General features: G+C 40.5%; 1 protein-coding gene across 2 annotated transcripts in view; it reads left to right on the top strand.

Annotated features, from left to right (window-relative positions):
* Nucleotides 1-17,279, top strand: part of LOC134356448 (palmitoyltransferase ZDHHC1-like) — a 58,376-nt gene that overhangs the window by 16,544 nt on the left and 24,553 nt on the right. For both annotated transcript variants that reach the window (XM_063067400.1, XM_063067399.1), the window contains exons 2-5: nt 3,550-3,753; nt 8,619-8,794; nt 10,826-10,927; nt 14,612-14,736. In XM_063067400.1, the coding sequence (XP_062923470.1) occupies nt 3,550-3,753; nt 8,619-8,794; nt 10,826-10,927; nt 14,612-14,736 (607 nt within the window). The remainder of the gene's footprint in view (nt 1-3,549; nt 3,754-8,618; nt 8,795-10,825; nt 10,928-14,611; nt 14,737-17,279) is intronic.

The following is a 17,279-nucleotide window of genomic DNA, read 5'->3' as shown; positions in this document are numbered from 1 at the left end:
ACCAAGGGAATAATAATTTTTTCAGATTTGTTTTTAGGGGATTGTTTAATGTCTTTTTCTCAGTTAGTGGATAAATATGATTTATCTAACATACACTATTTTAGATATTTACAAATTAGGAATTTTTTATGTGGTTTGTTGCCAAATTACCCTTCTGCTTATCTACCTAATATGATAGATACCCTCTTTCAGTTTAAGCCATTTCAAAAAGGGTTGATAGCTATAATCTATAAAGTTATTGAATTCATGAATGATATCTAATGATAAAATTAAACGTGCTTGGGAATTGGAATTTCAAGAGTCATTTTCAGATAATCAATGGAGTAAAATATTTCATTTGGTTAATAATTCATCTATGTGTGCCCGTCAGTCCTGACACAGTTCAAGGTAGTCCATCGGGCCCATATGTCAAAGGATAAACTAGTGCGTATTTTTTCCAATATTAATCCTATTTGTGACAGATGTAATATTGAGGTGGCCGCTTTAACTCATATGTTTTGGTCTTGTATAAAGCTAGATAACTTTTGGAGAGATGTTTTTAAAATGCTATCAAAAGTCTTGGATCTTGTTGTACAGCTACAGATTGGCAGGTATGATATTGTGGCCATCACTGAGACCTGGCTAAAGGATGCACATCTCTGGGAGCTGAACATCCAAGGATACACAGTGTATTGGAAGGATAGGAAGGTAGGCAGAGGGGGAGGTGTGGCTTTATTAGTGATAAATGATATTAAATCATTAAAAAGAGGTGATATAGGATCGGAAGGTGCAGAATCTTTATGGGTTGAGCTAAGAAATAGCAGGGGTAAAAGGACCCTGATGGCAGTTATTTATAGGCCTCCAAACAGCTGCAGGGATGTGGACTACAAATTACAACAGGAAATAGAAAAGGCTTGTCAGAAGGGCAGTGTTATGATAATTGTGGGGGATTTTAACATGCGAGTAGATTGGGAAAATCGGGTCAGCACTGGATCTCAAGAGAGAGAATTTGTAGAAAGTCTGCGAGATGGCTTTTTGGAACAGCTTGTTGTTGAGCCCACTAAGGGATCGGCTGTACTGGATTGGATATTGTGTAATGAACCGGAGGTGATTAGAGAGATTGGGGTGAAGGAACCCTTAGGAGGCAGTGATCATAACATGATTGAGTTCACTGTGAAATTAGAAATAGAGAAGCGGAAATCTGATGTGTCGGAATTTCAGTGGAGTAAAGGAAATTACAGTGGCATGAGAGAGGAACTGGCCAAAGTGGACTGGAAAGGGACACTGGCGGGAAAGACAGCAGAGCAGCAGTGGCTGGAGTTTATGTGAGAAATGAGGAAGGTGCAAGACAGGTATATTCCAAAGAAGAAGAAATTTTCGAGTGGAAAAAGGATGCAACCGTGGTTGACAAGAGAAGTCAAAGCCAAAGTTAAAGCAAAAGAGAGGGCATACATGGAAGCAAAAATTAGTGGGAAGACAGAGGATTGGGAAGTTTTTAAAACCTTACAAGAGGAAACCAAGAAGGTCATTAAGAGAGAAAAGATTAACTATGAAAGGAAGCTAGCAAATAATGTCAAAGAGGATAATAAAAGCTTTTTCAAGTATATGAAGAGTAAAAGACGGGTGAGAGTAGATATAGGACCGATAGAAAATGATGCTGCAGAAATTGTAATGGGAGATACAGAGATGGCAGAGGAACTGAACGAGTATTTTGCATCAGTCTTCACTGAGGAAGACATCAGCAGTATACCGGGCACTCAAGGGTGGCAGGGAAGAGAAGTGTGCACAGTCACAATTACGACAGAGAAAGTACTCAGGAAGCTGAATAGTCTAAAGGTAGATAAATCTCCTGGACCAGATGAAATGCACCCTTGTGTTCTGAAGGAAGTAGCTGTGGAGATTGCAGAGGCATTAACAATGATCTTTCAAAAGTCGATAGATTCTGGCATGGTTCCGGAAGACTGGAAGATTGCAAATGTCACTCCGCTATTTAAGAAAGGGGCAAGGAAGCAAAAAGGAAATTATAGACCTGTTAGCTTAACATCGGTGGTTGGGAAGTTGTTGGAGTCGATTGTCAAGGATGAGGTTACAGAGTACCTGGAGGCATATGACGAGATAGGCAGAACTCAGCATGGATTCCTTACCTATTACAACTTTTTGAGGAAATTACCAGTAGGCTAGACAAGGGAGATGCAGTGGATGTTGTATATTTGGATTTTCAGAAGGCCTTTGACAAGGTGCCACACATGAGGCTACTTAACAAGATAAGAGCCCATGGAATTCGGGAAAGTTACATACGTGGATAGAGCGTTGGCTGATTGGCAGGAAACAGAGAGTGGGAATAAAGGGATCCTATTCTGGTTGGCTGCCGGTTACCAGTGGTGTTCCACAGGGGTCAGTGTTGGGGCCGCTTCTTTTTACATTGTACATCAACAATTTGGATTATGGAATAGATGGCTTTGTGGCTAAGTTTGCTGACGATACGAAGATAGGTGGAGGGGCCGGTAGTGCTGAGGAAATGGAGAGTCGGCGGAGAGACTTGGATAGATTGGAAGAATGGGCAGAGAAGTGGCAAATGAAGTACAATGTTGGAAAGTGTATGGTTATGCACTTCGGCAGAAAAAATAAACGGGCAGACTATTATTTAAATGGGGAAAGAATTCAAAGTTTTGAGATGCAACGGGACTTGCGAGTCCTTATACAGGATACCCTTAAAGTTAACCTCCAGGTTGAGTCAGTAGTGAAGAAGGCGAATGCAATGTTGGCATTCATTTCTAGAGGAATAGAGTATAGGAGCAGGGATGAGATGTTGAGGCTCTATAAGGTGCTGGTGAGACCTCACTTGGAGTACTGTGGGCAGTTTTGGTCTCCTTATTTAAGAAAGGATGTGCTGATGTTGGAGAGGGTACAGAGAAGATTCACGAGAATGATTCCGGGAATGAGAGGGTTAACGTATGAGGAACGTTTGTCCGCTCTTAGACTGTATTCCTTGGAGTTTAGAAGGATGAGGGGAGACCTCATAGAAACATTTCGAATGTTGAAAGGCATGGACAGAGTGGATGTGGCAAAGTTGTTTCCCATGATAGGGGAGTCTAGTACAAGAGGGCATGGCTTAAGGATTGAAGGGCGCCCATTCAGAACAGAAATGCGAAGAAATTTTTTTAGTCAGATGGTGGTGAATCTATGGAATTTATTGCCACGGGCAGCAGTGGAGGTCAAGTCACTGGGTGTATTTAAGGCAGAGATTGATAGGTATCGGAGTAGCCAGGGCATCAAAGGTTATGGTGAGAAGGCGGGGGAGTGGGACTAAATAGGAGAATGGATCAGCTCATGATAAAATGGCGGAGCAGACTTGATGGGCCGAATGGCCTACTTCTGCTCCTTTGTCTTATGGTCTTATAGAAAGTGAATTGAAACTACATAAGAACTACTATGAGAATTCATTTTACACTCATGACTGGGTATAAAGTTAACGCAGTGTAAACTGAATTGCCTCGACAGTGGAACTACATAACCTTCATTGCTATTTCAACGTTAGCTTAGATATGACTTTTTGATGTTACATTGCAGATGGAGGGTAGTGAAACTGCACCAGAGGAAAATCGTCGTACTCAAAGACGTTGCACCCCCAGGCGCCCAAAGATCAACGGTTGGAACTGGCCACCACATCCCTATCAGATGTTGGCTTGGTCAGCCTACCTGTATTTTCTTATCGTTGTAGTTGGTGTACTTATCCCTCTTCTTCCACGGCATTGGATACCTGCTGGCTACATTGTATCCTTTTTAACAGGACTGTAAGACCTTACTAGTACACGTTTAAGGAAGTAATTGTGTGGTTTAATCTGTTTCCTTGCAGAGATTTTATTTGCAAGTTGCATCATGCAAAGATGCTGGTTTCAGTTTTGGTGAGCATGGAAATGTAGGTGCATTTGAACTGATAAAGAACTGTAGTGGAAGTGGGTATTAATCATTGTGTAAAAATATACTGCATGAATTTTATAATTAAGTTTATTCTTCTGATTTAGCACATTTTTCTGTAATAAAGTAGAGTCTAAAGTATTAAAGTAACTACAAGACCAGGAAATGTTATTGCAAATGGCGAGCAAGGACTACCTGTCCCTGCAGGCAAACAGACAAGGGTACTCTATCATAGAATGGTTACAGCATAGGAGGAGATCATTTGGAGAATTGTGTTCATACTCGTTTTCCATTCGAGTAGCTTGTTAGTTCTACACATTGGCCATTTCTCTGCAGCCTTACAAGATTTTCCTCACCATTTATTGATATTAAGGGAGAGGAGGTGTTGGAGTTGTTAAAATACATTAGGACAGATAATTCTCCGGGGCCTGACGGAATATTCCCCAGGCTGCTCCATGAGGTGAGGGAAGAGATTGCTGAGCTTCTGGCTAGGATCTTAATGTTCTCGTTGTCCACGGGAATGGTACCGGAGGATTGGAGGGAGGCGAATGTTGTCCCCTTGTTCAAAAAAGGTAGTAGGGATAGTCCGGGTATTTATAGACCAGTGAGCCTTACATCTGTGGTGGGAAAGCTGTTGGAAAAGATTCTTAGAGATAGGATCTATGGGCATTTAGAGAATCATGGTCTGATCAGGGACAGTTAGCATGGCTTTGTGAAGGGCAGATCGTGTCTCATAAGCCTGATAGAGTTCTTTGAGGAGGTGACCAGGCATATAGATGAGGGTAGTGCAGTGGATGTGATCTATATGGATTATAGTAAGGCATTTGACAAGGTTGCACACGATAGGCTTATTCAGAAAGTCAGAAGGCATGGGATCCAGGGAAGTTTGGCCAGGTGGATTCAGAATTGGCTTGCCTGCAGAAGGCACAGGGTCACGGTGGAGGCAGTACATTCGGATTGGAGGGTTGTGACTAGTGGTGTCCCACAAGGATCTGTTCTGGGACCTCTACTTTTCGTGATTTTTATTAATGACCTGGATGTGGGGGTAGAAGGATGGGTTGGCAAGTTTGCAGACGACACAAAGGTTGGTGGTGTTGTAGATAGTGTAGAGGATTGTTGAAGATTGCAGAGGGACATTGATAGGATGCAGAAGTGGGCTGAGAAGAGGCAGATGGAGTTCAACCCGGAGAAGTGTGAGGTGGTACAATCTGGAAGGACAAACTCCAAGGCAGAGTACAAAGTAAATGGCAGGATACTTGGTAGTGTGGAGGAACAGAGGGATCTAGGGGTACATGTTCACAGATCCCTGAAAGTTGCCTCACAGATAGATAGAGTAGTTAAGAAAGCTTATGGGGCGTTAGCTTTCATAAGTCGAGGGATAGAGTTTTAAGAGTCGTGAGGTAATTATGCAGCTCTATAAAACCCTGGTTAGGCCACACTTGGAGTGCTGTGTCCCATTCTGGTCACCTCACCATAGGAAGGATGTGGAAGCATTGGGAAGGGTTCAGAGGAGATTTACCAGGATGCTGCCTGGTTTAGAGACTATGGATTATGATCAGAGATTAAGGGAGCTAGGGCTTTACTCTTTGGAGAGAAGGAGGATGAGAGGAGACTTGCTAGCGGTATAGAAGATATTAAGAGGAATAGATAGAGTGGATAGCCAGCGCCTCTTCCCCAGGGCACCACTGCTCAATACAAGAGGACATGACTTTAAGGTAAGGGGTGGGAAGTTCAAGGGGGATATTAGAGGAAGGTTTTATTCAGAGAGTGGTTGGTGCGTGGAATGCTTTGCCTAAGTCAGTGGTGGAGGCAGATACACTAATGAAATTTAAGAGACTACTAGACAGGTATATGGAGGAATTTAAGGTGGGGTGTTATATGGGAGGCAGGGTTTGAGGGTCGGCATAACATTGTGGGCCAAAGGGCCTGTACTATGCTGTACTATTCTATGTTCTATTTATTTATGCAAGGACAGAATGGAAGCTGCCTGTATCACATATGCAGATTACTCTCATTCCAGATTCTCACTGGCCACTTTATTGATGACAGGAGTGGAACTTAGTGTGGCTTTCTGATGCTGGAGCCCATCCACTTCAAGGTTCAGACATGTTGTGCATTCAGAGATGCTCTTCTGCACACCACTGTTGTAATGCATGGTTACTTGAGTTACTGTCACATTCCTGTCAGCTTGAACCAGTCTGGCCATTCACATTTCTTCCCTTTTCTGATGTTTGGGCTAAGTGTCAACTTAATTGATTAATTAACTTAATTAACTCTGAATTGATTTTCCCTTAGTTATATACAGTTGAAGTCAGAAGTTTTCATACACTTTAGCCAAATACATTTAAACTCAGTTTTTTACAATTCCTGACATTTAATCCTAGAAAACGTTCCCTGTCTTAGGTCGGTTAGTATCACTACTTTAAGAATGTGAAATGTCAAGATAATAGTAGACAGAATGATTTATTTAAGCTTTTATTTCTTTCATCGCTTTCCCAGTAGGTCAGAAATTTACATACACTTTGTTAGTATTTGATAGCATTGCCTTTAAATTGTTTAACTTAGGTCAAACACTTTTGGTAGCCTTCCACAAGCTTCTCACAGTAAGTTGCTGGAATTTTGTTCCATTCCTCCAGACAGAACTGGTGTAACCGAGTCAGGTTTGCAGGCCTCCTTGCTCGCACACGCTTTTTCAGTTCTGCCCACAAAATTTCTATCAGATTGAGGTCAGAAAATGATGTCAAGTCTGGTTCATCCTTGGGAGCAATTTCCAAACACCTGAAGGTACCACATTCATCTGTGCAAACAATAGTACGCAAGTATAAACACCATGGGACCACGCAGCCGTCATACCGCTCAGGAAGGAGACGCATTCTGTCTCCTAGAGATGAACGTACTTTGGCGTGAAAAGTGCAAATCAATCCCAGAACAACAGCAAAGGACTTTGTGAGATGCTGGAGGAAACAGGTAGACAAGTATCTATATCCACAGTAAAATGAGTGCTGTATCAACATAACCTGAAAGGCTGCTCAGCAAGGAAGAAGCCACTGCTCAAAAACCGCCATCAAAAAGCCAGACTACAGTTTGCAAGTGCACATGGGGACAAAGATCTTACTTTTTGTAGAGATGTCCTCTGGTCTGATGAAACAAAAAACTGAACTGTTTGGCCATAATGTTTGGAGGTGTATGTAAACTTCTGACTTCAGCTGTACCTGTGACTTCTAGTTCTTTATCCCTTCACCAAAGGGGACAGCCTCCTACTATCCCCTCTGTCCAGACACCTCATCACTATCAAATCTACACTCAAGAGTCCTCTAAGAAAAGTGGTGCAAACTTTTGTAATATCTCTAATTGTTGTATCACATTCCAGGAATCACTCTCATAAATTTTTTTTATTGCACTCTGTAAAACCTTCACATCTTTGCTGTCATGGGATGACCAGTACTGAATGTGATGCATATGTTTATAAAGGGTCTGCATGACTTCTGAGTCCAGTGTAACTTTCATATCCCTCCATGGGTTTACTCCCTAAATTCATTCTGGTGAAACTTTGAACTTTGTTGCTCACTGTTTGTTGTACACCTTTAGTCCACCTAAAACGTGGTGTTCTAATTCTAAAACTCCCTCTCCCCCATTGTGGCGCTCTTAAACCGTACTACTTTAACTTGTTTAAATTTCGTCAGGTACAACACCATGAAATTTGATGATGCTCTGTTGAAGTATGTCTTACCAGTCTACTGGATCAGACACCTTCTCTCTGGAAGAAGGGGTTTTCTCGTTATTTTTCCCGCTGGTGTGAGTGTCGTGCAAACATATCAGCAGCATCAGCAATTTCTGAACCACAACTATACTTGTGTTTAACCCCTTAAGGCTGATCTAAATCCTACCCCTCCTCCTTATATGCAGCAACAGTTATAATATAATCATGGTGCACCTTCATTTGCATGTGGGTGGGCAAAGTGACTGAGCTGCAAAGACATGCAGGACAAATTTATGAATTATGAGAACCTTTAGATTGAAAAACCCACAAGGAAGTATGAATTAATGACAGAATATTAAGGAAGAATGGTCAGTATTATCAGAGATTTGCTTCAATATTAAATCTAAGCTTTATATCTGAATACACTACAAAACATGCAACATAAGTTGGGGGAAACTACATTAAAGAATATAATAGTAAATAAACAATGGGCCACCCCCCCCCCCCCGGGGGGGGAGGGACTCAACAAGCCATAAAGCATCTATAGAAAAGAATAAAGAGTTGATGCTTTGGGCCGAGGCCCTTAGTTAGGACTGAGACGTCGACTCTTTAGTAGAGCAGGGTTTAATACAAGCAGCCTAATGATTTTACCACCTTAGAAGAACTTACAAATGTTTTTTCAATATTCATGCATATATTTTGGAACTATTCACTTTTACAGTCCTAAGAAATATTAGCATGGATCAAATTGATTAAACTATTTTACTTGGGTGTTGGTTTGACCAGCTTAACACCAATAATGCAAGGCATTTAACTTGGATCAAAGCTGAAATAGCTGACTTGCGTGTCTTAATACGTGTATAAAACTACTGTATTTAGTAGTTCCAGCTTTAAAATTATAGGTGGTTGTTATTTGGCTTGGTCATGTCTAATTTTACTTCAGTGTTTTAAAACTGACGTGCAAAGAGTTACAAAATTTCATCCATAGCATTCAGAACATTTTAACCTTAACCCGTTTTAGTATTTTAGTGCTGCTTTTACTTGGCACTTAGGTTTTTATGTGATTGCGGCCACCGTTGACCCAGCTGATGATAGCGTTCGGGCCAAGGGATATAAAAAATTACCCCCAGTGTTTCGCCACAGAGCACACAAAACTAGTATCCGGAATCGTTACTGCCTGCTTTGTGAAGTTGATGTGTAAGTACCAAACCGAGTAATGCTTCTGTTGCTTAGAACTGAAAAATATACAAAGTAGAGGATCGGTGAGGCTCATTTGATCAATGGCAGTGTGACAGTTGGAGTAACACTTTATAGCACTAGCTGTAAGATGGGGTTCAATTCCCAACACTGTAAGGTGTTTGTATGCTCTCTCCGTGACTGCGTGGCTTCCCTCCAGGTACTCTGGTACCTCCTATATTCCAAAATGTATGGGCTAGGGTTACTAAATTGTGAGTATGCTATGTTTGTGTCCGAAGCATGCTGGTACTTGGGGGCTGCCCCCAGCACATGTGATGGAGTTGTTCTGACTGTGTTGGCCGCTGAGACAAAACAGTGCGTTTTACTGTATGGTTTGATGTTTCAATGTACATGTGACAAATAAAGCTGATCAGATCAGGTTTGAAGAACTTTATACCTAACCTCCGACCTTATGTCTTTGTAGACCTATGATGTCGTAAGCTATTAGAATAATACAAAATTAGGTATATTATTCAATGCAGATATAAAATTGTCTAAACTGATTTCTTTATGTCTACACCATTAATACTAACAGTTTTGGCCTCCAACCAGTAGTTATTTGATACCTTTCTAGTAACTGGAATTTATTGCATTGTAAAACTGATTGAAAAAACTTGCAACAAAGAAATTATTTCTTTAAGTTCACTGCACTACTGTTTCAAAGTTCAAATTAAATTTATTATCAAAGTGCATGCATATCCAGTATGTCACCATATACAACCCTGAGATTCGTTGTCTTGCCTGTATACACAGTAAATGCAAGAAACACAATAGAATCAATGAAAGATTGCAACCAATAGGATGGTCAAACAACCTTCCCACAAAAGGCAACAAGCTGTGCAAATATAAAAGAGAAAAGAAATATATAACTAAGCAATAAATGTCGAGAACATGAGATGAAAGAGTGTTTGAAAGTGAGCCCATAGGTTGTGTGGGAACAGTTCAGTGACGGTACGAGTGAAGTTGCCCCTGGTTCCAGAGCCTGATGGTTGAGGGGTAATATCTGTACCTGAATCTGGTGATGTGGACCCTGAGGCTCCTGCACCTTCCTGCTGGCAGCAGTGAGAAGAGAGCTTGTGCGAGGTGGTGGGGATCCTTGATGATGAGGCCGTTATCCTGCAACAATGCTCCACAGTTACTTTTGATATTGAAGAAAAAGATGCAAATACTAAGTAAGGTTTTAGAAAGTATGATATTCAGAACATCCAGAGTAAAACAGCACGGTACTGTATTATCTATCAAACATAATACATTGGAGCACAATTAGGCCATTTGGCCCATCAAGCCTGCTGTTCCATCCATCATGGCTGATTTATTATCCTGCTCAACCCCATTTTCCTGCCAACTCCCCATAAACTTTGACACCCTTACTAATCCAGAACTTGTCAACCTCTGACTTAAATATTACTTGGCCTCCATAGCTATCCGTAGCAATGAATTACACAGATTCACCACTCTCTGGCTGAACAAAAAGTTCCTTCTCATCTTTGTTCAAAATGGAGTCCTTCCATTCTGAGGCTAGACTCCCCCGCTACTGGAAACATCCTTTCCATGTCCAATCTATCTAGGCCTTCCAATATTTGAATGAGATTCCTCCTCATTCTTCTGGACTCGAATGAGTACAGGCCCAGAGCCATCAAACTCCTCTTCATTAACCCCTCCACTCCCAGGATCATTCTTATGAACTTCTTCTGACGCTCCTCAATGAATATTCTGATCTGTGCTCTGCTTGAGACTTTGACTGTTCATCTGTTACAACTTCCCGCCATGTAGTTTCATTACAGATGCTGTTTTAGAATGCTCTACAATTTGTAGGCTATTTGCACTGCAGTGTTAGTGCAATTTATTCGTATTTTGACGAAATCAGAAGTACACTAGGACCCTACAGTTATTCCTCTGTGGGAAAAGTATAGAAGTTCCTATTTTTTCATATTTATTATAATGTTAGGATGATAGATCATTATAGATTTTTTTTGTATATCTGATTCACAGGGGTAAAAAGTCCAAGCACTGCAAAAAATGCAACAAGTGTGTCTGTAATTTTGATCATCATTGTAAGTGGCTCAACAATTGTGTAGGAAGCAGAAATTACCGGTAAGTCAGATTTTTGTATGCTTGTCTTTTCTTTTTCAATATTTTTATTGATTTCTTACATAAAAGAATACAGAGTACAGTAGGTTATATAATATATCGATTACAATATATTGGAATCACAAATATAGTCTCATTACCCCATATCCATATTAATTAAATTTAAACATAATATTGAAAAGAGATAATTTTATTATACAAAAAATTCTAAACCCACTACTGGAAAAAAAACAGCTGTTTGGTTAAAAAAAAGAAAAGGAAAAAATCGTTATCATATATTAAAACATATTATTAGCCAACATCTGTGCTTAATAGCAAATCATAGATTTTGCAAATAAATCAAAAACGGTCCCCACAATGTTAAAAAAAAATCTTGTCTAGGTTCAGAGATTGAACAGCGAATCTTCTCTAAATGTGAGCCTGACGTAACATCATTTAACCATTGAGCATGAGTAGGTGGAGTGGCATCCTTCCAGTGAGGCAACAATGTCCTCCTGGCTGTAAGAGAAATAAAGGCCAAAATGTGCCAATCATGTGTCTCCAAAATAATATCATTTCCTCCAACAATACCAAATAAGGCAGTCAAAGGATTAGGTTTAAAATTTACTTTAAAAAGCACCAAAAAAGTTTGGAATACTTCCTTCCAATATTTTTCAAGACTCGGACAAGTCGAAAACATATGAATTAGTGAAGCGTCTCCATTGTTACATCTATCACAATAGAGAGATATATCTGAATAAAAACGAGACAGCTTATCTTTAGTCCTGTGGGCCCTATGAACCACTTTAAATTGTAGAAGGGAATGACAAGCACATAACGATGAGGTATTAACCAATTTAAAGATTTCATTCCAAGTATCCTCAGAAATTGGAATCTCTAAATCTTGTTCCCAGAGATTTTTAATTTTGTCTAAAGGAATATTTCTCATTCCCAACCACATACCATAAATATTAGATATAGATCCATTATGAAAGGGTTTCAAATTAAAAATTGTATCAAGTAAGTTCTTATCTGGACTTTTAGGAAATGTATGTACTTGAGAACACAAAAAGTCTCTAATTTGTAAATATCGAAAAATGTGGGTTTTAGCTGACAGTTGTTCAAATGAAGAGAGACTATCTCCAACAAACAAATCCTAAAAACATTTAATACCCAATCTATTCCACTCTTTAAAAACTACATCAGTCATAGAAGGTTTAAAAAAAAGTTAGAAAAAATGGGACCTGGAAGTGAAAAACTCAATAAACCAAAATATTTTCTAAATTGTACCCAAATAAATTACTTAAAGATAAAGGAATTGAGGATCCTTTTCCAAAATGATTCTGAGACGAGCAGGGTCACGAAGAGAGGGTTTAAAACCTTTATTATACAATTCCGACATAACCTTTTTAAACTTGAAGCGTTCACCCACAATTCTGATCTCTGGCCTTCATAATCAATCATACCTTTCCAACGAAATTCACAAATTAAAAGTTCCTTTGTTTGAAAGTCGTGAAGAAAAATTAACACTGAACGAGGCCGTTCTCCTGGAGGAGGTCTTGGTACTGGTGATCTATGAGCTCGGTCTATTTTAGGTGGAGATTTTAAAATATTCAGAAATAAGTTAGCCAAAAGGTTTGCAGAAAATTCCAAAGGCTGATTGCCTTCCATTAACTCTTTAAAACCCAGAATTTGTAAATTATTTCTTCTGCTTCTATTTTCTAAGTCAATAATTTTCTGTCTTAATTTTTCATTAACCTTTGACTGTTCATCACAGATCTTTTCCAGGTCATCAGTCTTCGTATCCAACATCTTCAAAGTGTCTTCATTCTCTTTTATCTGTTTATTGTGTTCACTTTAAGTTTTTTGAATAGAATCTAATTTTACATCCATTTGTTTAAATTCAGTGCTGAGTTGGCGGAATTTCTGCTGGAACTCCTCCGAAAGTTCATTTTTATGCTTCCGAAGTGTCTCCATAAAAGATTCGAAAGTTATAGGAGGGTCCTCTTCTTTTTTAGTAGCTTTGGCACCCCTCATAGTAAAACAATATTGCGTTTAAAAGTAAATTTTCAAAACAAGTTGGAAACAGTAAATTAAGTAGAGTAGGAGCAACTATAAAAATGCTGCTACTCCATCGGCAGCCAGTAGGTTTCTCATGCTTGTCAATAAGAAAAAATATACATAGCTATTTCCTAATATTTTTGAGTGGAACAAAAATGGAAATTAAACTGTGACTATACATTTAATTGAAATTAAATGTATAGTCACGTGGTCCTGTTTTAACATCAGTAAATTGAAACTTGGTCCAATCAGAACCCGTTCAAACACAAACCAAGCTAAAGTACTTAAATTTTCAACCAGACCCTGACCATCACTGTGAGTGTAAGTCTTGTATATGCTATTGATTGGAGGTATGATGTAATGGTCCTGATGTGCAGTAGTAAGTGGTGTATCGAGGGTTTTGCCTAATTCCAAGTGCTGACTTACGTAGAAATTTTATTTCAGTGCATCTGTTAAGGTTTTCATTCAGTAAGGTGCAGATGATTTAAACTAGTGTTACTGGACTCACTGCTGTCAGTCTTACTCACATTTGGGAGGTGCTGGGTACCAAATAGATCTCCAAAGTATGTTTAAAAATCGTGTAACTGTACTTTGCACCTTGACATTTAAAAGCTGTGTTTGTTGTGAGGATGTACAGAAATATAATGTAGAAGGAAATTTACAGAATGTACTATTCACTATGCACTGAACGCTTTGAATATTGGAAATCAGAGCTGGAAAATGAATGTCTCTTTGCTTTTGAGATCAGTTTTGCAGGTACCACTGGATGAGGATATTTAACCTCCTGTTTGATTGTGGGACAAGCATAACATTTCATTTTTCAGTTCAATATGTTTCAGTTCAGTCCAGTGGGAGAGGGGAGAAGAAAGAATGGCTGGGGTGTTGGAGTCTTTGATAATGCTGGCTGCTTTACAGAGGCAGCAAGAGGTATAGACAGAGTTCATAGAGATGAGACTGACTCCCGTGATGTGCTGAGCCCTGAACACAACTCTCTGCAGTTTCTGCAATCAAAGCCAAGACATGATGCATTCAGATGATCTGATGGCTCTGCTGTACAGCGACAGAAGGTTTTGGAGAATATTCACAGGCAATAACGAGCTGCTTAAAGGTTAACAGATTGGCTGCCATGTTGATTGTGTCAGGTGGACCTCACCACTGTAGACTCTTGCCAAAGACCAAAAGCTAAGGAAGGTGTTCCCATTTCCTCCCAAATGGCAAAGGTGGGTTAATGAGCTGCTGTAAATTGCCCCGAATGTGCAGGTGAGAGATTGATCCGGGGAGCTGGTGAGAATATGAGGAGGATCAACAGTGAGAGTACTGCAAGATTGGTGTCGATGGAGAGCGGCTGTAACTGGCAAAATGCCTGAGGAACTGGTCAGGTCAGGCAGCATCATGGTGAGAAATAAACAGTCAACTTTTCAGCCTGAGGCCCCTCAGGACTCGCTTGACTGTTTATTGAAGAAAAAGTTCATATTTTCTTAATCTTTGCTAGAATTGCTCAGCCATCCCTTCTGCACCACACCTGTTCAATAGGCTCTGAGGGCAGGAAATCAGTAGAATTTTAACAGTTCTGGTCACTGATGTCTTTACAGTGCGCATGCTTTAATACTCATTCACTTGATGTTTTGAATCTGCTTTCTCATGCAGGTACTTCCTGAACTGTGTTATCATTGCTCTCCTTGGTAGTGTGGTAATCGTCATCATTTCAGGCTTTGTGCTTGTTGCATTCTTCATCAATCCAAACCTGCTTCGAAGCAACCCAAAATTTGAATGTAAGTTTATTTGCTAAATTTTAATTTCAATGACGTTATATTTCGGATGCTTTGTACAAGGCAAGTTGTTTTGCTGCATGTTTGAATTGACTGTGTCTGAATGATGTGAGGATTCTTTCAGGAGTCAGTTCTGTTTTCAATCTTTTTCTTGTGTGTTCATGAATAGAGATGTCTGATGTTTTTGCCTCCTTTAGGCAGAAGCCCAAGACCATGTAGAAAGACACTGCAGTTCCATTGGCTTATTTTAGCTAATTTTCCAGAGATGATTTCAATTTCCCTATCAAGGGGTAGTGGTAGATGCAGGTACAATAGGGGCATTTAAACAACACTTAGAAAGGCACATGGATGGTTGAAGGAGGGAAGGGTTAGCTTGTGGTTCAATGGTTGACTCTGAAGAGCCTTTACTGTGCTGTAATTTCTATGAATCCCAAGTTACAAGTGGGGATGTATAGTCACACAATATTTGCTCTTGCATTAAGCCATTTTATCAGAGAGGACAAAATAACCCACTGCCGTTATTTATTAGTTGAGGCTAACATTAGACTCTGGGATTGGACAAGAATACTGTGGAAGAAACAACACTAATTGTCAGATTTCACTTCTGGTCACTGTGCTGTGGATCCATAAGATTTGGACATGAGTCACTGCTTTGAGTGGGTTAACATCCACAGGCCAGTCTCTCCTTTGCCACACTCTCTCTAATCCAAGGATGCGAAGATGAGAAGAGGTGGTTCCTAGTACTGTGTTCCCCTGTGAGGCACATTTTCCCTGGCGCATGAGTCTGGGGCATTAGGAAAAGGTTCAACAAATGGGGCTATCGGAAATGGATGAAATTCAAGGTTTGGGGATCATGGAAGAAATAGAAGCAGATTGGGGGGATAATGGGTTCAAACATTGTGACTGAGTGGAGGTGCAGTAAAGGCTTTGGGAACACAGGTTTCCCCCACCATCCGAAGGTAGAGCGTTCCTATGAAATGGTTCGTAAGCCGAAATGTCAAAAAGCGAAGAAGCAATTACCATTTATTTATATGGGAAAATTTTGTGAGCGTTCGCAGACCCAAAAATAACCTACCAAATCATGCCAAATAACACATAAAACCTAAAATAACAGTAACATATAGTAAAAGCAGGAATGATATGATAAATACACAGCCTATATAAAGTAGAAATACTTCTCCACAATCATTGCCGGCACTGTTCTCCGAGGCGGAAATCTCACGCAAGCACTCTCGGCAGAAAATCTCACACAAGCGCTGTTGGCAAAAACACTCTCTCCAGTAACCTTTAAGCTATGAAGCTGCCAAATTATACCAAATAACACGAAAAATACACAGCCGATGTAAAGTAGAAATAATGTATGTACAGTGTAGTATCACTTACCGGAATTGGGAAAGGGCGGAGCACACTGATGATCGTGTGTTAGGCTGAGTTGTCGGAGTTTGGCTAGTGCAGTGGCCCCCACCCTCCGGGCCACCGACCGATACCGATCCACGAAGTATGCAGGAATGCAGCGGTAGCCGGGAGGCACACAGCACATCTTTAAGAAAAAAGCCAAAATACACATGCTAATTAATTAGGTGCCGCCCGACACGTAATTGTCGGGCGACACCTAATTAATTAGCATGTTTATTTCGACTTTTTTCTTAAAGATGTGCTGTGTGCCTCCCGGCTACCGCTGCATTCCTGCATACTTCGCGGATCGGTATCGGTTGGCGGCCCGGGGATTGGGGTGGTGGGACACTGGGGTGTCGTCTGTTTCCATTGGAGCAGGCAGCTCATCTTCTCCTATGACTGCCCGCCTCGATGTTGAAGGTCAAGGTTGCTCGTCTGCTGTGGCTGATATGGAAGGCTTGCTTGACTGCTGAGCCTCACGCATTTTTCTATCATACAGTTCTTTGTAAGCACTCAAACCATCCTGCAAATATCCCCTAAACCGACGTACCCTTTCAAAATTAAAGTCGTACTTTATCATTGCAGCGAAAATCTCATGCAGTTGCTTCACTTTCGCTACTGCATTCGGTTTCGATCGTTATCCTTTCCTCTTACAATTGCATCAGCTCTTCATCTATCAGTTCTTGGTCATGGGATGCCAAAACCTCTTCAACATCATCTTCGTCAGCTTCCACAAGACAAACTCACGTTGTCCTTACTTCGTTCACTATGATCGAAACGCTTAATTATGTCTAGTTTTATGCTAAGTGTAACACCCTTACAAGCACTTTTAGGCTTTTCCGACACCTTAGAACTCATCTTGCAAATGGCTGCTCACAGGATGTGTTTCAGCAATGCCGGCGAGAATGCCGTTCCGAATCCGGGGGAGAGCGGCTGCTCGGGCCGCGCGCTGATTTTTTATCGTGTGCTGATTTTTTATCGTGTGCTGATTTTTTCGTAACAGTGAAAACGCCTTCTGAAAGCGAAAACAGGGTACTAATGTAGGTCTTTCATAACAGTGAGGTTTCATAAAGCGAACGTTCGAAAAGCGGGGGACACCTCTACTTTAAGGAGCTGGCCATGGTACTGCATCTTCCCACAATGCTTTGCAG

Source organism: Mobula hypostoma, chromosome 14 (assembly GCF_963921235.1).
Source record: "Mobula hypostoma chromosome 14, sMobHyp1.1, whole genome shotgun sequence".
NCBI lineage: Eukaryota > Metazoa > Chordata > Chondrichthyes > Myliobatiformes > Myliobatidae > Mobula > Mobula hypostoma.
Note: the sequence above shows the minus strand (reverse complement) of the source record. Positions and strands in the feature narration are given on the sequence as shown.